The sequence below is a fragment of the Artemia sp. Qi Xiang Cuo genome, chromosome 8, assembly GCF_049724085.1.
Source record: "Artemia sp. Qi Xiang Cuo chromosome 8, ASM4972408v1, whole genome shotgun sequence".
NCBI lineage: Eukaryota > Metazoa > Arthropoda > Branchiopoda > Anostraca > Artemiidae > Artemia > Artemia sp. Qi Xiang Cuo.
This window is the reverse complement of record NC_142801.1, coordinates 70,679,390-70,701,237: the sequence shown is the minus strand read 5'-3', so window position 1 is coordinate 70,701,237 and position 21,848 is coordinate 70,679,390. Positions and strand designations below refer to the sequence as shown.

The window sequence follows — 21,848 nt, the reverse complement described above, 5'->3', positions numbered from 1 at the left end:
GCCCCCTACATGCTGGTGCTCCGAAAACATTGCTGGCACTATTGTAAAATATTCCAAACAGGGCTAAGAAGGCAAGTTTAGTCATTCCCAACAACTTTCTCCATTCTGTTAGTGAGAGGTTTGATGTAGCATCGATGGCTATTTTATACAAGTACTTAAAGTCACCACCTTATCTAGAGCTGTCTCGTATTGCACCCCCAATTGTCCAACCAACAAGACAGACGGGAAAGCACACAACTCGTTTCAATTATCTTCAGGCTGACAAGCCGAGAACATGGTACTTGGGGAACAGGTCCATCCGACGTTGCACATCGATCTGGAATGATCTTCCTGAGGAAGTTATCCCTAAAAGTTTATTTATTGGTTCTTTCAAAAGAAGATTCAATAGTCATCTAAAAAACCTCGATAAAAGACCGACGGCAAATTAGATATTTAATTATACCTGGCACTGCAAATTTAGGAATAAAAAAAGGTTCAATACCTATGCCTCTGGGGTTGACAACCCTTCTAAAGCCCTTGAGGCAGGGGGTGTGATACAATTCACCCATTGTTTACATAGGTTATAGTGTATGTTATCGGGAAAGGGGACATGTTTGAACTTTTGTGTCCAAAAACGGCAAGGGCATTCAGATGATACTTTCAGGGAATTTTGGGGGAGTGTTGAACTAAATAAAAACATGTTATTTGCGTGCGGGCTGTCAAAAGGGCGAATCTCAGGAATGACTCAGAGTATTAAGTTGGAACTTTCAGGGAATGATGACGGGGATGATAAAATAACCGTAAGGCAAAATGTGCATAGTACTGCTACTACTACTACTCCTACCACCACCACTAGTATTACTGCTTCAATAACTGCTATATCCGTTGTGACTATTACTACGGTTGAGGATATTGAGGTGAAAATTTAAGGATATATTGAGGAGGAGGTTAAACTAAACCAAAACACATAATGCGCTCACCAGCTGTCAAAAGGTACATCAATAAAATCTTAGGAACGACTTAGCGTATTAAGTTGAAACTTCCAGGGCATATGCGCAACCACTATGCGCAAACTTCTACTGCTGCTAATACTACTACTACTAATACAACAACTACTACAACTATTATGAATCCTACTACTAGTACGGCTAAGGGTATAAAGAAAAGATATAAGAGAATGTGGGGTGGAAAATTGAACTATTAAAAAAAAAAAAAAAAAAAAAAAAAAAAAAAAAAAAAAACACACACAAGCTCTCAAAACGGCTTAGAGTATTAGGTTGAAACTTCCAGGGACAGAAAAAAAAAGAACAGATCAGAAAACTTCTGTTCTAGAACTGGAACAGAAAAAGGTTATAAAATGATTCCAATACAAAATTCACGCACAGAAGTTACTGCAGCGGTCGGGGCGTCAATTATGATTCACCCAATTAACTAGCACGGCTAGTAAGTTAAAGAGGAAATTTAGCACTAAACAGCTTCAGAAGGTATAATTGTCTTTGGGTATCAATAGATTGTTAACGTTGATCTTTTACAATTATGTCAAATTTAACTAATCTAACTTAATTTTCATAGTTATAAGCGACAACTGATGCTGATACTGAAACTACCCTAAAAACTTCCTAATTCCAAACAAAACGCCAGAACATCTTAGAAAATGGCGTTTTTCAGTTATAAACAAACCTTAATTATGCCCTAGGATGGATGGATGATAGACTATCTATCAACAAGCGAAAATGACATCATTTTCATACAATGCTCAAAAAGGGCTTATGCCAGCTTTGCCTCTCACTCAGACTATCTGTCTTGGCTGTATCTCCAATTAGCCATGGCTTGATGGCAACTTGATTTTAATCCAAAAATCAACGGAATACAAAGAATTGATAGAAAACAAAGACAACGAATTCTTGGTTCCAAGGACAAAGAATGTAATAATTTTGGTATGCTTGACACTTTGAAGCGAATGCAACCGGCACTCTCGCCGACAGACTAGTATATGCATACTACTACTACTTTTAAAACTGCTTCTAATACAACCATTACTACTACTACTAATGTCCCTACTACAACTACTGTGAATATTACTACCAATACAGCAAAGTAATTGAAGGTGAGAATTTCACAGAATATTGAGGGAAAAGTTGAAATGAATCGAAACCCACGTTGTATATGCAGGTTGCCAATAGGTCGTATTATCAATATCTTGGGAAGGGATTGGAGTATGAAGTTGAAACTTACAGGACTCGTTGTTGACTAATCAAAAGGCAATATTTGCATACTACTACTACTACTGCTGCTTCTCAGGCCAATGAGCCATTCGGGAGAATAGTTTTGGTTAAAGGCAGAGATTCTTGAACTTATTGACTTACAACAATTCGGAAACCTGAAGGAAGCGTTTATTCCGTACTACCGTGATAGTCTTCTTGCACCCGTTCTTAAAAACCCTGAGAACCCTGATGGATGATTAACTATCTAACGAGCCAATGTCGAAAAAGCGTCCGACCAGTCTGCTTGCGATACACTCGTAAATGAAATGTTGACAGTCTTTCAACTGAGTCCATTTCCTGTTACATTCTTTACCTGCTTTTTAACAATATGTTCTGAAGTGTTTAAATATAAAAATGTTTATTCCAATCCCCTTCCTTTCTTTTGTGAGGTACCCCAGGGAACCCTGATTGGTCCCATTTTATTTCTTATAATGATTAATAGCCCCATGACTGACCAAAACAAATTGATGGAATTATGTTGACCATTTGTCTGCACTTTGGGTATGTCAACAAAATATTAAAAGCTCAGTAGTGACATTACTTGATAATGTCACCCAGTAAGTTTCTTTGTCGAAGATGAAAGTTAATGCTAATAAATCGTCAGTTATGACAGTTAATTTTTTAAAATCACCTTCTTCTTTCACAAACCCCATTCCTCCCAAAATATCTGTCACATGCATTAAACTACTTGGGATGACAATAACCGCTGACTTGAAGCGGGATGCCCATGTTCAAAACATCCTAAAACAAGCTTCCCTTCGGTTTCCCTTCTAAAACTTTTGTTAAAATTTTCTTGCCCCTCTATGGATCTTCTCCAGCTTTATTGTTCTTTATTTGGCCAATACTGGAGTTTGCTTGTACAGTGTAGCATTTTAATCTTCCTTCGTAGCATATTTTTAAGATTGAAATTTCCAAAAACGAGCCCTTGAAGTCATGAATAGTTAAAGCGAGGTTTCACATCATTATCTACTTAGTAATTTTAACCTCACCGTTCTCGTTAAGAAAAAGAATTTCATGTTTTTTTATTTCGGTGCCAAGACCCTGTCTGTTTCTCGATTACATTTCATGTTCCCTGAACCCTGCCTTTCTGCCCGCAACAGACCATCCCGTATAAAATCCCAAAAAGTCCCCAAACTGACTCCCATCCTCACTAAACATGAACGGTATCGGAAGAGTTTTGTTCCGAGTTTTGTTGAGTTGTACAATAGCCAGGAGAATTAGTCTTTAATTTTATTGTTATCGATTTTTTTTTTTTTTTACTTTTTAACTAAGTGTTTGACTTATCATTTTTTTTTTATGTATTTTCATTAATTTTACTGTTCTCTATTTTGTTTTTATTTTTGACTTTTTAATTAAGTGTTGACCTTTTTCATATATTTTTTTTTACAATGAATTATGTTCAAAGTGAATGTCACGTTCTTTTGATGATATATGTGTGTATACTCTTTATTATATATATATATATATATATATATATATATATATATATATATATATATATATATGTATAGTGCCTCTGAAATATGTATATAGTGTTTTTTTTGGACGAAAAATTCTAATTTGGCAAAACATGCTGTGAAAGAAATTTTTTAAATAAAATTCTATTCTATTCTAATAGTAAAGTGTAATATTGTATGCGTATTTTATGATGAATAAATTTTATCTTATCTTACAATTATTACTACTGCTAATATTACAGCTTGAGATTTTAAGGTAAAAATTTCAGGGAATAGGGCTTGCGCAAGTTCGTGCATCAAACGTTTTTTTTAGCTAAATCAAAACACACTATGTGCATGTAGGTTGTCAAAAGGACGTATGAGCTATGTCCGAAGATTTTTTTTAGAGAGATAAGTCGAAACTTTCAGCATGTGCTGAGGGGGATTCTGAAAAAAAAAGCAACTATAGGCATACTGCTCCTAGTACCACAACTAATACTAGAACTATAACTAATGAAGCTGAGGGTGTAAGGATAAAAATTTCAGGAAATATTGAACAACATAACAATGAACTCTCTGCTTGCAGGTTGTCAAAAGAGGGTATCAGCAATGTCCCAGGAATAGTCTAGGGTATTAAGTTGAAACTTTCGCGGTAATTTAAGGGGGACATTTAACTGACCAGAAGGCACTGTGTGCATCCTACTTCTACTTCTGCTACAGCTGGCATTGTTCCTACTACTACTAATATAACTACTGCTACAACTGCTACTACTGATACTCTGACAGCTACTACTACTAGTAGTAGTAATGCTCAGTGTATTAGGTGAGATTAGAGGAGTAAGCTGAAACTGTCAGTGCATGTTGAGGGAGTTGTCAAACCAACCAAAAGTTGAACAAACCAACAAAATACTACTGCGAGAACTACTGATTATGCTACTACTACTACTACTAATGCTCCTATTGCTACTTCTGTGACTATTACTATCAATGAAGCTAAGGGTTTGAAGGAGAAAATGTCAGGGAATATTTAAGGGGAGTTAAACTAAATCACAACCCACTCTGTACACGGTAGTTGTCAAGAGCATGTTGGCCGTGAGAACAGCTTGGAGTATGGAGTTGAAACTCAAAGGGATCGTTGTGAGGGATGTTGACTTTCCAAAAGTCAATATTTGCATGCTACTACTTCTACTACAGCTACTACTACTACTTAAGCTAGGGATTTAAAGGTTAAAATTTCAGTGAATTTTGAGAGGACGTTGAGCTAAATTAAAATACTATACATGCCAGCAGGTTGTCAAAAGGACGTATCAGTCCTTTTGACTGACTTATGCAACTAATAGTATAGCTGCTACTTCTACTGTTAGGACTACTGTTAATGAGGCTTAGGGTATAAAGATGAAACTTTCTGGGAATATTTAGGGGAATGTTGAACAGGATAAAAAAAAAACACTCTGTGTATGCAGGTTGTCAAAATAGCGTATCAGCAATATCCCAGGAGTGGTCTATGGTATTAAGTTGAAATTTTCACGGCATTTTAAGGGCGAAATTGAACTTACCAAAAGGTATTAAGTGTATTCTACTACTACTGCTGCTCAAACTAGTACACCACAAACAACTGCTACTAGAACAACTACTACAACTGTTCCTACTAATACTACAGCTGCTACTACTGCTACTAGCAGTAGTACTAAGTGTATTAAGGTGGAACGGCTTTGAGAATTAAGTTGAAACTATCAGTGCATTTTTAGGGGGATGTCAAACTAACCTAAATGTACTATAACATACTACTGCTACTACTTCTACTGCTGCTATTAATATTACTACTACACAATTTGCCCATTATCTACACAAAGTATTTTTTATTAACAAAGGGGGCATGTTCGACCTTTAGTATCTCAGGTTTGGCACTCAGGCAAAGGTTTCAGTTACTGGTAAGAGGAGCGCCAAACTAAATCCAAACACACTATGTGCAAGCAGGTTGTCGACAGGACGTATCTCAGGGATGACTTATAGCACAAAGTTGGAACTTTCAGTGCATGATGAGGGGGATGATTAATTGACCAAAGGAGACATTGAAATGCTACTACTGCTACTACTGTTTCTATTTCTACTACTAATAATGCTAGTAACAAATCCTGCTAAGGCCACTAGTATAAATCTTTCTGGGCATGGCGAGGGTGATGTTGAACTGAATCAAACATACTATGTTCATGTGGGTTGTCAAATTACCACTATCCCAGCAACACCTTAGGGTATTAACATGAAACTTACGACCACTTTGTAACTACTTCTATTACTACTACTACTACTATTTTTGCTACTTTTGAACTAAACTAATATAGTTTAAGTTGTCAACAGACACGGTTGTCAAGATATCCAGGCGGGATATCTTAGGACTAGAATAGGGTGTAAATTAGAAACTTTCAGAAAAAAAAATTCTGATACTTTAAAACTAAATCAAAAGGCACTTTATTCATGGTGGTTGTCAAGGAGTCTCATTAATATTTCAAGAACGACTGAGGGTGTTATGTTGAAACTTTCAGGGCTACTACTATTACTACTTCTGCTCTTACTATTGAACTAAATCAAAAGGGAGCAAGAGCATCAAGGTTGTCGAAAAGTAAAGATAAAATGTCTTTGGAATAGAATAGGGTATTCAGCTTAATTTTTCAGGCAAAGTTGAATTGTAAAACTAAATGAAAATGTAGTATGCGCATCTTGATTTTCAAAAGGGCGTATATTAACACTAAGCCAAAATCTGGAATCTTCAAAAGAAAAACGAAAAACAAATGAAATAAGTTTTTCTTAGCTAATGAGAAAGACTAGGTCAACTAAAAACGAACAGAAAACAACTCAAAAAACTTTTTCCATAAAAACAGTTTTTCAAAGAAAAGCAAAGAGATTTAACCAAAGATGAGCAGAAATAAATTCGAGTAGTTTTCCAAGCGTAACCACCATAAACCATAAAAACTACTATAAAACCACCACCAATAAATAGATGAGACCCAACCACGAACCACATTCAGGAATGAATATCAGTGTACATATTAAACAATCAATCCATATTAAATTTTTTTTTCAGTAATCTTGGACATGATAGTGATTTTTTTTTTATTTATTTATTACTATGAGAGATAAAACACATAGCTCGAAATCAGGATTGTTTTCAGTAAAGTGTAAATTATGTTTTAGTCTTCAGAAGGCATAGGGGGCATAATCAGCCTTACTCTTCTTAGTTTCTGCACGTTTTGTGGTTGACTCGGTTATTTATAGTAAATTATTGTACCCTTACGCTTGAAAATTATTTCTCTTCATTTCTGGTCATCCATTTCAATTATTTCTTATTTTCCTTTTGTTCTGTTACATGAATTGTTTTTGTTATTGTTGAATTGTTGCAGAAGAGAGTGAGACCGAGTAGCAAGAGCCGTATAGGTACTAGCCAGCCTCCAGGCCTTCAATTGCTGGGAACTGGCAGCTCGAGTACTCGTACTTCCCACAGGCCATCCGATTCCATTGTTTCTTATTTTCCTTTTGTCCTGTTTTATGAATTGTTTTTGTTATATGAAAACCAAGAGTATTATGTTCCTTAAAAATTGTTGAAAAAAACAAAACATATTGATTGTGTTGATGTTGATGTAAAAAAATACCCTTTTGATCAATACAATCTGTTGGTTGTATTGATTTTCGTTGCATTAATTGTCTATTTAGATGAAACCTCCTAGGAGCTGAAACGAGTCCCTATAGATTCAAGGTGCTGCTTTTCGAAAGAAGAAAGAATCTTTACTTTAATGCAGCTCTTTAGATTTCTTTGAAAAACTTATTTTAAGGGAAAGATTCTTTTTCCTTAATAATTATAACATAATAAATCCTCCGAACTTATTACCGGCATGCTAAATACCTCCTTGGTCTCCCACCTTGGGCAAGTTATTCTTGGGCCAATCGAAGATACGGTATTATAGACCCTAATGCAACCATCGGCAGATGAATTGAAGCTTATAATAGAGGAATCAATGGACAATCATGGCTTTCCCTTTAAAACACTAAATGTATCGCCTTTTTTTGTAGTTATTGTGCTTGTGCACTTATTTAGGAATTTTAACCTTTTTTTTTTTTTCGTCTATATCTTTTCTTTTTGTTCTTCTCTTATACTCCGTTTGTTATTGTGTTTACAACGGATCATAAATAGATTCATTTCAATATAAACAATGAGATTCAATACAATGTTTAAATACTTAAAGTAAATCGATATATTAATAAATATAAATATATTATACGAATAAATAAATATAATACGATTCAATGTAAAATATTTAAATATATTGGCAAAATATTGCCTTTACAACGGAGGTAAGCGGTCCTTTGGACAAGTCCAAGTGTATATATATATATATATATATATATATATATATATATATATATATATATATATATATATATATATATATAATATATATATATATATATAATATATATATATATATATATATATATATATATATATATATATATATATATATATATATATATATATATATATATATACATGTAAATGCCCGGGGGCTACATGTAAGATCGTTACATGTAAATGCCCGGGGGCTACAAAGTGCATTCAATGAACTGAAGCTTTTGCTTGCATCTAGTCCTATAGACATTGTTGGAGTTTGCGAAACTTTTCTGTCTGCTAATACACCCCTTACAATGTTAGATCTGCCTGGGATAAAGTGTATTTCGCGTACAAGGTGTCAGAATGCGAGAGGAGGTCAGATGCTGTATATTCGTGATGACTGGTCTTTTAGTATTTTCAGTGATTTGTCTGTATTTGATGAAGGGTTATGTGAGACTATTTTTGTTGAAGTTGTACCTTTGGGTTGTAATCTATTTATTTTTGGGTCTGTTTATCGATCTCCGTCGGGTAATCCAAAAATATTTTTTGACGTTTTTGAACAGCTGTTGAAAAATCTGGAAGCGTTGAAAAAACCGCTCATTATTTCCTGTGATTTTAATTTTGATCTTTTGAATCTCGATGTTGGAAATAATAAGGAGTTTTTAAGTATGATGTTGTGTTCTAATTTTCTTCCAAGTATTTCTCTGCCGACAAGAGTTACAGCTAACACAGCTACATTATTAGATAATATATTTTTTTTCTCCTGTTTTATTTGATGCTGAAAAATCGTCAGTAATTTTGTCTGATATTTCAGATCATTTTCCGGTGAGTGTTCTTTTAAATTTAAATAATAGCAATAAACAACATTGAGATTCAACAATGGATAATTCAAAAAAGTGATATACATGGATTGATTGTAAAGTTCTACGTCAGTTAATTGGTGACTATGATTGAAGTTCGGTTTATGGCTCAGATGACGCAAATTCTGCGTTTTCAGATTTTATTCATCAAATGATGTGACTGCGGGATCGGGATTCTTCAACACGAGTTTCGCATGGAAAGTTTGCGCAGAAATTTGACCCATGGATTACTGAAGGTATTTTGGCATCGTTAAAACATAAAAATAGAAAATTTAAGAATTATTTAAAATTAAATACTCCTGAGTCGTTTGTATAATTAAGAGTTTATGTGAATAATTTAAAATCAATTATCAGACATGAGAAGAGAAAATATTATAAATATAAATTTTTGGAGTATAAATCGGATATGAGAAAAACATGGCAATTGATAAATGAAAAGATACGTCCTCATAGTCGTAAGAATATTAGTGTTAATTGCCTTGTTTTAAATGGGGAAAATGTTACAGAGCCCAATGAAATTTTAAATGCTTTTGGAGATTATTTCAGTAATATTGGTTCTACACTTGCATTGACTATGAATATGCAACTGAATTCCCCTTCTGTTCCAGTTAATGAGCAACATGCGGAAAATTCGTTTTCTTTTTCTGAGATTAAGCCTCATGAGATTGAAAAAGTTATTCTGAAGCTTAAACGGAGTTTTTCTAAGGACGAATTTGGATTTTCGGCTCAAACCGTAAAGCAAATAGCGTCAAGCATTTCACCTTTGCTGGCACATATTTTTAATTTATCACTTATGCATGGGGTTTTTCCTGAACTTTTAAAAAAAGCAAATGTTATTGCTTTACCTAAAGCTGGGAGTTCAACTCACCCTTCAGATTATAGAGGCATTTCTCTACTTTCGGTTTTCAGCAAAATTTTGGAAAAACTTGCAAATAGTCAATTACAAAAATATTTATTTGATAGTAAGATTTTACACACGTCTCAATATGGTTTTATAAAATGAAAGTCAACTGAACTGGCAATTCATGAGCTTTTACTAAATATTAATGATTCACTAGATGATGGTCAACAAGAGTTGGCGATTTTTCTTGATGTCGCAAAGGCGTTTGACACCGTAAATCATTCGTTGCTTCTTTTTAAACTAAAGTCTTATGGGTTTTCAACACATGCTGTTAATTTTTTTTCATCTTACCTTTCTGGGAGATGACTAGATTGTGTTGATAAATCTCGTGATCTCTGTTCCGAAACTTTTCCAATTAATTACGGAGTGCCTCAGGGCTCTGTTCTTGGGCCTATTCTATTTATTCTTTTTATAAATGATTTGCCATAAGTTTTGCCTCTTTGTAAAATTATAATGTTTGCTGATGATGTAGTAATTTTTGCTTCTCACCGGGACCTATCAGTTCTTTTCCAGAACCTTGGAAGTACGTTACTAACTGTATCTGTTTGGTATTCAAGGAATTTACTAGCTCTTAATGAAAAAAAATGCCAGTATATGTTATTTTCGCGAACTGGATCAGTAGTGTCAGATACCTTCTCTCTTTTTTTGAATGGTCTTGAATTAAGACGGGTGGATCAGTTCAAATATCTTGGGATTATTTTAGATGAAAATTTGTCGTTTCATAATTATGTAAAAACACTGTCGTTAAAAATTTACCGAAATATTGGCATGCTAACTCGTCTTTGTCACTTTTTTCCTAAAGCTATTCTAAAATCTATTTATTATTCTTTCGTCCACCCATATTTTCTCTATTGCATTTCGGTTTGGGCATCTACCTTTCCGTCTGTTTTCAAATCTCTTAAAATACTTCAGAATAAAGCAATGAGGATTCTTTTTAATATTGATTGCAGAACTTCAGTTAGACACCTATATGGGACTTCAGGAATTTTCTCTTTGGACCAACTTCATTTAATTTCTATCTCTAGTATTTGTCATGATTATCAATATAGTAATTTACCTGTAAATTTCTCCGGCATTTTATCAACTAATTCTCAATTTCATAATTATCCTACTACGCATCGTTCAGACTTTTCGTGCGAAATTCGCCCGACATCGAGAGCGGGATTCAGCATCCGTCACATTGGCCCAAAAATCTGGAACTCAATTCCTGCATCAGTTCGAGAATGTAGCAACAAGCGACATTTTCTAAGACTGGTGAAGAAATATCTTATGACATGCTAAGCATTTTTTTCATCAGGATTTTCTTTTTTGTTGTTGTAAAATTTAGTTAGAAAATGGCTGTGTATTTTCGTTGGCAATATTTTCAGCGCTAAAGTATGCCACCAGGCATGTGCGCTGTTTTGTGAAATTTATTTATGTATGTGTTATAAATAAAAATATTCTACTCTACTCTACTCTACTCTATATATATATATATATATATATATATATATATATATATATATATATATATATATATATATATATATATATATATATATATATAAAGGGGCATCAATTAGCATTGCAAAAAAAAGCTTATTTTAGTGTTTTCATTTTGTTAATATGTGTTATAAGTGTCCTAACTGTTCATATGAGTAGTTAATATGAATTTTACGATGATTTTAGAGTCATAAACAAAAGTGTAAACGAATTTCAAGAACTGTTGGAAACCCATCAACGAATTTCATGGACTGTTGAGGTTTCATGGTGCGATGGTGAGTTCAGATGTTGATTCTAAAATGACCAAGTGACTTGAGTCAGAACTAAATGAGCATGAAGAACAATACTAAGTAATGTGAAAAATTAACCGAGTGGATTGTTTTACTTACACCACATGCATTACTAGAAAGGCCTGTGGATGCATTGGATAATGGAGAAAAGGTAGCTGCAATAGAGCATTAAAAAGTATAAAAGTAAAGGTGCAGGGTGTAAAGAAATTCAATAAAAACTGAAAAGGGAAAAAAAAGGAGCAGTAACCCTTCCTGCTTATCTTCCCCAGATTTCTCCAGGTACCCATTTAGAGCTGGGTTGACTCTGGCTAAGCTTACAGGGTCACACCACTGACCCGCGTCCCAAACCAAGAAACTGGCCACGCCAGGGATCGAACCCGTGCCCCTTGGACAAAGAAATCTCAACCCAGCGCACGTCCACTTAGCCAGACGGCCTTACAGTTTTAGGGCCCGGTATGATTAACAAGAAACCTTACCTTTTGATAATCCAAAACGGGAAATAACCAAGGCGACTAACCATCCAGATTAGAAGAAAAATGCCAAATAGCATATCGCAGGCTTTCGTGTAGCGTATGTATTGCATCAATTTGCCCGCCTGTAAAAAAAACAACAAAAACATGCATCTGTGGAAGGTTTAGAACTAAACTGCAATAGGTAAAGAAAATAACATTAGAAATAAAGACAATCAAATTTAAGTGAATTAAATCTTTACTCTCGGTCATAAGGGTGCAAGGCCCGGTTTGGTTTAAACAAGGTTTAGTAGCTTTAAAAAACTTAACTAGCTTTAAAATGGGGTTTTCAATTTAATCAGGTTTAAATCGTTTAAACCAGGTTTATTACGGTTTCTAAATCACCTTTAAATTGCGGTCTAGGGTTTCAAATCTTTTTTAATTTAGATGAGCCCAAGAATTTGGATTTCTCCTTGGCGATACAAGGCCCGGTGGTTCATTTCCAGCTGCCTTAAGGTTGGGCGACAGGCTTCCTACCTGTCAATATAGAACAAAGGCCCTGCAAGTAAAATATTGACAGTTCTTGAAACTCAATACGTTATCAATGACTCTATAGAATCTTTATGCTATATCGTTTATTAATGGCATAGCCAAGGCTCAGGGTGTTTTTTCACAGTTAAAAAAAGTATGGAAGAATAGGAAGATAAGTCTGCAAACCAAGATTAGAATATTAGAAGCTACAGCGATGACAGTGGTCAAATATGGCTCTGAAGCATGGACGCTCCAAAAAGCGGCCTAAGAGTTACTAGATGTTTTCCAGAGAAAGTGCTTAAGGATTATTCTGGGTAACTGTCTTACTGACTATATGTCAAACGATAAACTATACGAAAAATGTGGTTCAGCATCGCTCTGTAGGGCTGTTATGAAAGAAAGGTTGAGATGTCAAGAGCACGTTGTATGGATAAAAAATGACATATTGCGAATGTTGTTCTTTTCGGCCAACCATCTAGGGCTAAACGGAAAGCAGGTCGTCCCCGTCGGAGATTGGAGAACGTCATAAAGAAAGATTTAAAGGAAATGGGAAGTCCTTGAGTTGGTTTAAAAAGAAGGGCTATGAATATATTGGAGTGCAGGAGGAGCGTGCGTAGCTGTGTTGGCCTCAGGCGGCTTGGTGCTGCGGTGAGTTGTTAGTAGTAGTAGTAGTAGTAATTGTGAAGGACCAGGATAGGATTATAAGATTAAAGCTTGTAGATACCTTTGTAATACTCCCTGCGGCAAGGATAGCGGAATATAATGTCCACTCGATAGAACATTTTCACATATCTAGGACGAGATAAATTCTTGTGCTTACATTTATATAATGAATTAGAACTAGTGCACTTTCTAGGAAGGGCAGATAAAAAGTTCATACGAGCTCTTATGGTTAGATTTTTTTTGAGATGGTCATTTTTCAACTATATATTTCACACGTGCTTATAGCTTACGACACATTTTTGCCAGAAACGTGGGATACAAAAACTTGCGCAAGCAAAAAGACCTTCCTGATGTTCCACGACTTTCTGGCGGCCCCCTGCCGCAAAGCCGTGACGGCTCCTTGGCGCATAGCTGCACCGCACCCATATGCGAAGCAAAACCGTCACTTCGGTACTGAGAAGTCCAGGAATTTTTTTCCTTCCGCAAGTTCGTGCATCACACGTTTGTTGAATCCTTGAATTCTCTTCGCACGTTCCTTTTTTCAACTTTCGTGCACATGAATTTGACTTTTGAAAATTCCCTTCGTGTTTTCGAGTTTTTAAAACTTCTGTTCCCATGTTTTCGAAACATTCAAGTCTAATTTTTCCAAGTTTCTGTTCAATTACTTTCCTTCATTTACGATTTTTGTGAAACAATTTTAAACATCATTGTTCTTGGAAAATTTCTAGTTCTTGGAAGATTGGAGAATTTCTAGTATGCTCAAAATTTGTTCAAAATTTTCGTGAGTTTCAGATTTCTGTTCATGCGTTTCCGTCTTTTTCAAGTTCCTCTTCATTTTTTTTCATTTTTGCAATTTTGCGATTTGCAATTTTTCGTTGGTCTGTTTCGTTGTAAATCTATCTTCAGTAGGAAAAAAAAAATTTATAACGACATTACAGTACAAAAAAAGATAATAATATGTTGACTCTTGCAAAATCAAGCTGAAGAAATGATTCTATGGTTGTCTACACTTGCTTATTCATGATTATGATAGTTTCTGCATGACACTTCATATACTTGCACAGTGAAGATTTCTGAGAAAATTATTTAGTAGAGATACTGCAGGTATAAGGCTTTTCTCTAATATTAAGTATCAATTGGGTGTGTAATGAAACTTTCTGAGAACACGATTTAGTACACATGATGAAGCTAGAAGACTTCATCAAGCTTTCTCCTCTATGCACTCTCAAATACTTGGATAAATTAATTTTCTGAGAAAATTGTTTAGCACAAATGTTGCAATTGCTGGGTGTATAAGACTTAAATGGGTGTATAAATTAGAAATTTGAAAATGGTTTAGAGGTGTGAAAATGCGAAGTTTTCAAAAATTTTGGAATTGTCGGGGGATGAATGAGATTTAGGAGTAGAAGTTGTATTGCATATCTCCATGTAAATGTTTTATTCCTTTTTTCCTTCGCTAAGGCCTCTTTTTCCTGAATTTTAAGTTTGTAGAGAAGCGAAATAGCTTTTCTTTGATTACTAGATAATTAAAAATTGTCTTATCCCACTGATATTTCATATTTCTCACCATTGATGGGTCTGGGTCTCAAATTGACTGATAGTGCCATCTGCTCCCGGTAAACCTTGTAGCACCTCGATTTTTAATTTACTGGATGTAGCTCCTTCTAGTTGACTAAAAATCCTTCATTCCATGCATGACCGTTGGACATTCCAGAAATGTTATCACGTTTATCTAAAATTAATATGCAAGCGCGCACTGATAAATATAAAACTGAAAAAATGTTTTAATTTCCCGACAATCTGGTTTCCTGGGAAGGAGGGGAGAGGGAGGAATTGACCAGAAAAGAGTCTTCCTTCCTTCAATATTTTATCCTCTTCTTGTCAGATTTCCTGTGATGAGGCAAGAGGTTGAATTTCCTCATAATGAATTTGTATGTTTTCTGTATGGGAAATATTACTTGACCTGGATTCTAGAGGTGACCAGGGAAAGATGCGATGTTCACGAATTGATAAGTAAGTGAAAATTCGAAGGGGTTCAGGGTAGAAAATAAGACCAGGCGCATACGGATCATCCTATCATTTGTCATGCTCACGGGTTCTTCCATTGGGACGAGGGGTTGAGCAAAAAATTCATGGGGTTTGTCTTTCCTCTTAGTGGAGCGTCCTCCAGATCGGTTTTATCCGTGGAGCGCGGGGTTGAAATCAAACACAACCCCTGGTGAGGCGTCATGAGGCAAACGAGGACGATAAAAGGAAGACTTTTGAATAGTCTACAGGTTAAAAATTTGTATAGCGGAAACCTCTTTAAATCCATGGGAAAAGGGGGTTTGAAATCAGTCTAAATATAGTCAAATGTGGGCACAGGGCAGAGACAATGGAAAAAATTCAGGCTTTGGGGTGCCAATTTTGAAAATCAGGCTTAACATCAATTTAAGAAAGGGTTTCGAATCGAGTAGTTTTAAGAAATTCGTAAAGAAACGTAGGCAAAAGTGTAAGAATCCATGCTTAGCACCGCAATATAGAGTCCAGGGTTCGAACCCCACCGTAACGACACAGAGGAGGGGGCGAGTCTCTTCGAAATTTCGTTTGTTCTATTAACTTCCTTTCGACCGTTTCGATATTCATAGCTTTTAACGACTTGCTCAAATTTCTTCTGACATTGATCTTTTTTTTTAGCCCATTCTGAATTTTTTATTTTAATTTTGTTTTACCACAATTGGAGTTCCTCAAGTCCTTTCTGACCCTCCAAAGTTCGTTTAGTCCCTTTAAAATATCGTGTCCCATTTACTTACTTCTCATCCTTTCAAATGTTCATAGTTTTTTTTTCTCATTTCTTCTTTAAATTTATTTTAAATTTTGTTATGTTCTTATCAAATTTTCTTTTCTTTATGAAGCTATGTTAGCGGGAAGTGTAATTTTTTCCCCCCCCCTATTGTTTGATAAAGGAGACATTACGAGATTCCTCTCTTCTCCTTTGTACAAAATTTATGTATATGTTTTTGTTAAATACAGTTAAGTCAAGTTATGCAAGTTCCTTTACCTTATTTTTCCTGCTTTTCAGTCTTATTATGTAGTTTTGTCCTTCCGAGCCTCCTGGCCTCACCTGGCTCCCTTTTTGCCCCCTGTGGCTTCCTTTCTATGTCTTAAGACTTGGTCTAGTCTTTTCAAACCCTCTTGGTCTCATCTGCCCCTAGTCTTTTTCCAAGCCTTTCGGTCTCATTTGGCCCTATTTTCACCCTATACGACTACCTTTCCTTTCTTTTGACTTCCATTACTGTCTTACAACTTGGTCTCGTATTTTTCAAAGCATCTTGGTCTAATCTTGCCTTCCTTTCCCCAATACAACTTCCGTTGACATGCTTTATTGTCTCATTACGTGGCGCAGTTCTTTCCAAGCCTCTTAGTCTAATTTATCCCTCTTTTCATCCCATACGACTTCCTTTGATTTGCTTTACCCTCTTACAACTGGTCTAGTCCTTTCCAAGCCTCTTGGCCTCATCTGGCCCTTTTTCACCTTATACGACTTTCTTTCCTTTTTTTCATTTATTGTCTCATGGCTATTGCCTGTTGGTCTCATCTAGCCCTCCTTTTCCCCATAGGGCATCCCTTGACTTGCTTTACTGTTTCATTACGTGATCTCGTCGATTCCAACCCTTTTTACGTCATCTGACCCTCCTTTCCAAAATTCTTGCATAAGCTAGGTTCTTGGAAAATAATTTATTCATTGACGACTTTGACTTTCCTTGTCAAACAAACTTCCTTTGTCTTTCACACGTTTATTGACACCTTTCAATCTGAGGGCAGGACACTTGAAACTGGATTTAAAAGAAACACCAAATCTGGCTATCTTCTGGCTATCTGGCTATATAGAAAATAGGTTGGAAATAGTGACACATTAAAAATTTTTGGGAGATATATTTCGCATTCTACAGGAACGTGTGAAATACATAGTCAAAAAATGACAATCTCCAAACAATCTAACAATAAGAGCTCACATCAACTTTTTATCTGCCCTTTTTAGAAACTCTAGTTCTAAATCCTTATATAAGAACAGTCACGAGAATTTGCCCTGGCCCATAAATATGATCATGCCTATTCGCGCGGAGATTGTGTTTTCCTGTCCTTGCCACAGGGAGTATTACAATGGTATTTACTAAAGTTGCAACTAAAGAAACCACTCTAGGGTCTATATCCTTGATGTATATGTATACAGTGCCTACGTACATGTGTGTATTTTATTTGGGATTTTGACAATAATGCTTTAAAAAACATTTGATGTTTGATGCATTATGGATTTGTCAGTAAGTATTACATTATTGATCAGACTGTTCACACCACGTACCTACGCAAGCGTTTGCAATTTGGTTAATTCCAATTTGTTTAATGCTATTTAGATATAGATATAACACCATTTAATATGTAAAAAAAATTGACTTGCGGATTGATCCAACATCTTATTATAAGAGAATAATCCTAATGTTCGCAATAAGAAAATATACAAAATTTATATTTTCTTATTGCGAACATTAGGATTATTCTCTTATAATAAGATGTTGGATCAATTCGCAAGTCAGTTTTTTTTTACATATTAAATGGTGTTATATCTATATCTAAATAGCATTAAACCAATTGGAATTAACCAAATTGCAAACGCTAGCGTAGGTACGTGGCCCCCCCTCTGATATTTGGTACTTTTGATTTTTTTTAAAGTTTAATCGCTCCCAACTTAATATATATATATATATATATATATATATATATATATATATATATATATATATATATATATATATACATTTTTTTATTAAGTTGAGAGCGATTAAACTTTAAAAAAATCAAAAGTACCAAATATCAGAGGGGGGGGGGGGGGCTCAACCTCCACTTTCTTACTATAAAGCCTAGTAAGACTTAATAATACAGGAAAATATCGATTTCATTGATTTCATGGACACAAAAAAAGCAAATGTGAAACAACAGAGGAGAATTCACAAGGATACTTGAGATTAGGATATTGAAGGATTTTGACAATTTTTGTTTTGTTTTTGTTTACAAAAGATACGGGGTAACCCCAAAAAAGAAGATTTTTTTGTACCGACAAGTTGGGAAGGATTAAAAAATAAACGGGCGCTTCAATAAAATGTGCGCTTTAATTCCATTGGTTTACGTTTGTGAGGCATTTTCGCAGGCTAATCATATTATCCCACAACTATAGACCAAAAATAGCTCCATCTACTATATCCCACATCTACTCCAATACCACAACTATAGACCAAAAATAGCTCCATCTCCTTAAAATTGGGTTAGTCAATGCTGAGCAGCAGACTGACAAAAAGGAAAAAAAAAGGCAATTTCTGAAGAAATACACAGTACCTTTTCAAAACCTAACTGGTTCTTTTATGAGATATATTTAGCCAAAATAGGAATGAAAAGTTTTTAGTTACATTTTTTACGTGTAAACGCTCTATTTCTCTTTGACTTAGGAACACAGGAGAATATACATTTCGTTGATTATACGGAATAAGTTGTGCTGTTCGAAAAAGAAAAAAATTAATGTCTCAACATTAGTTTTAAAATGATGTCTACTCTTAAAACAAGTCAAAATTCCAAATGGTATATTATTTTTACCGAAATCATTAAGTAAGTTAACTAAAACCATAACATCGGAGCATGAAGGTCAAATGATATCTTGCTAGCCCCTCAAATTTCAATTAACCAGCGCACAATATTGCACGAAGAAAAAGGAGGAATCAATTAACCATGAAAAAAACTATATTTTGATGTTAATTTCACCTCGATCGTTCCTGGTATCATGTAAATTTCAGTAAAGTTGAGTAGAAAAATTGATTCAAACATGTACATATTTAGATATAACAAAACTAACAATTAGATTAGATATTCCCTTCGCAATAATCATACCGCGTATGTAGGAATTTTGACGAAATCGAGGAGAAATAAGTCAAGTTCATATTGTTAAATCACGCCATTTAGAGCAATCCGAAAATTTTTGAAAATTCTATTAAAAGGCTTAAATACACTCAAAATATGAAATATGTATTATTGAATTTTTTGGAAATTGGACATATATTGAATTCAACATGTCACCATCATCAAAACTGGTACATTTATTATTTTCAGATTTTGTTTTTGCAAAAGAGGCCAATATAAAGTGCAAATATTGTTTTTTAATTTTCTCCCTCAGAAAGGTCAATAGATTCAGAAAACTTTTGCCTACGGTGTCCAGCGATTATTTCCCATCCCAAGATAAGATGGATGTGCGTGTGGGAGTGCCAATCATGGAGAGCTAGGATTATGTTAGGATCTACACCTGAATCTAAGAGGCCCCACAGTGCTTGCAAGTGGATGATTGGGTCGAAGGCAGCAGCAATGTTAACACTGCAGACAAACAGTAGCTTTTTGACCGAAGATGTAGTTATTATTAGTTTCTTTAGTAGCCGATGGGCGTGTCCACATTCCCGAACCCTTGCTGTTTGTCTCCCATCAGATTATATGACATAATATGAGGCTGAGTAATTTCTCAAATACCTTGCCGATAACCGAAGAAACTGTGATAGGCCTGTAGCTTTAACAAAGCAGTGGATCTTGATTCTTTTTCAGAATAATGGATGAGCGGCCACCATGAAAGTTGGCAGGTAAATATAAGAACAAGATAAGAAAACAAAACACCAACAATAAACAAACAAACAAAAACAAAACAAATTTGCCTTAAGACTTAGAAGTGCAGTCTTTAACTTTCATTCAAAATATTTACTTGGTTTTATTGTAGAAAATTTTCCACCTCTACAGGTTCTCATTCCATCTCATTCTCATTTTATTTCTAAAACACGATATATCAAGGATCATTAGCACAAAGTATTCAGTTCATATAAAGAAAGTAGCTTAATCTATGATTAAGCTTCAAAAAATAGAAATTGGAAACACTGATTTTTAGCGCTTAACTTTATAATAAAAAAAAAATTTTCTCCACTGATTTTTCATTAGCAAATATTCACAAAACAGGTTTTGATAGTTTTGTTACATGTCTATAAGGTGAAAAATTTTGACCTCCAAAGAAATATCAACAAGACAAACTGTTACCAAGTAATGTAAAATCATTTCCCAAAAAGTTTTCCATTCGACATTTCGAATTGAATACCAATAACCAGTGGCAACTAAGCTCAACCATACTATGCCGCCAAGTAATGTCAAAAATTAGGTTAAAAATTACACCATTGGGTTGAGCATTAAAAAATCCAATGTAGTGTGTTTACTTTATGATGGTAATTCAAGTCACATGATGGTTTTACCTCTCAAAAATAAGATATATGTATATACATTTCAAAACGAAAAGATCTTTACCTCCAGAAATATATCAGCTGCGTCATGAAGGACCAATACAAGAGTTCCAACACGCGTAAAATTAACAACTAAACTAAAAACAAGAAGACAAATTGTTGCCACATGATGTATAAACATTTCCCAAAAATCTTTTCGTCGGACATTTTGGAAATGTTGTAACGTCAATGACCAGTAGAAACTGAGCTCAAGCATGTAATACCACCAAATATCGTCAGTGAGAGTCTGAAATAAGAGAGTTTGAGCAAAGTATAAAAATAGTAATTATAAGGATAACACCAGAAAAAAAGTAATTACGTTATTATCTAGTAACTTTACAATTTTTTAAAAAAAAAAAAAACGGAAAAACGTCCATATTGTTCATAAGGCTAGGAAACGGCCTTTTGAATCCAGAAAATACTGCAAAAATTTAAATTCGAGATCTCCCCCTTTTTTCCCTGATAAAGGGGTATTTCTGCACGAGCAATTTCAAGCAGTTTTGAATATGTTATTCAGCAAATATTTTGACCATTTTAGTGTTCATTAACTTAAGTTTATTAATAAGAATGAAACATAACAAAAATAAATATATGTTACCGTGATATCCGCAAATCGGTGAATGTCCGAAATACCTTTTTTTCTCCTTGGATTTAGTCAGCGATGCCAGTTAGTTTTTTCAATTTAATGCAAGGTTTGATGATGACATGTTATGTTAAAATATATTAGGTTTGGTTACGTGAGGTTAGGTTGGGTTACATTAGCTTAGGTTAGATTTTTAGCCCATTTCTGATATTTAGAACTAAATTTAACCTAACTTAACCTAAGCTAACATAATCTAACCTAGCTTTAACTTTTACCATCATAGCTTGCAAGACTGAAAAAGCTGACTCGCAAAGCTAATTGAAGAGAAAATTATTAAAAGCACCGGTGAATGTTGACATTGACCAGATTTCGGACATTCACGGAACATATGTAATACATGAAAAACAAAGTCGTTCAACTAAATAACGACTTTGTATGCGAATACTGCACAAATTAAGATTCTGATTTCTCACCCGCCTCTGACCTTGTTTAGGGTCGACATAGGCCACTAAGTGATGGGAATTTTCAATTCTGATGTAATTTCGGTCTTCCTAAACTTGAATTAATATTAAACGACCTTTCAATCCACCAAAAATTGCGCAAATTATTATTCTGACTTTTCATCTCGCCTCTGACTTCGATTAGGGCGGAAATGGCGTACTAAATGGTGAAATTTTCCGATTCTGGTGTCATTT

General features: G+C 34.7%; 2 protein-coding genes across 6 annotated transcripts in view; one reads left to right on the top strand and one right to left on the bottom strand.

Moving 5' to 3' along the window:
- LOC148949761 (ceramide synthase 6-like) overlaps positions 1-21,848 on the bottom strand; it is a 72,096-nt gene that overhangs the window by 5,632 nt on the left and 44,616 nt on the right. For all 5 annotated transcript variants that reach the window (XM_089093729.1, XM_089093734.1, XM_089093730.1 and 2 more), the window contains exons 6-7: positions 20,596-20,817; positions 12,073-12,191 (exon numbers count right to left, since the gene is read on the bottom strand). In XM_089093729.1, coding sequence (XP_088949855.1) covers positions 12,073-12,191; positions 20,596-20,817 — 341 coding nt within the window. The remainder of the gene's footprint in view (positions 1-12,072; positions 12,192-20,595; positions 20,818-21,848) is intronic.
- Positions 1-21,848, top strand: part of LOC148949762 (uncharacterized) — a 126,937-nt gene that overhangs the window by 68,674 nt on the left and 36,415 nt on the right. The gene's annotated exons all lie outside the window — the stretch shown is intronic.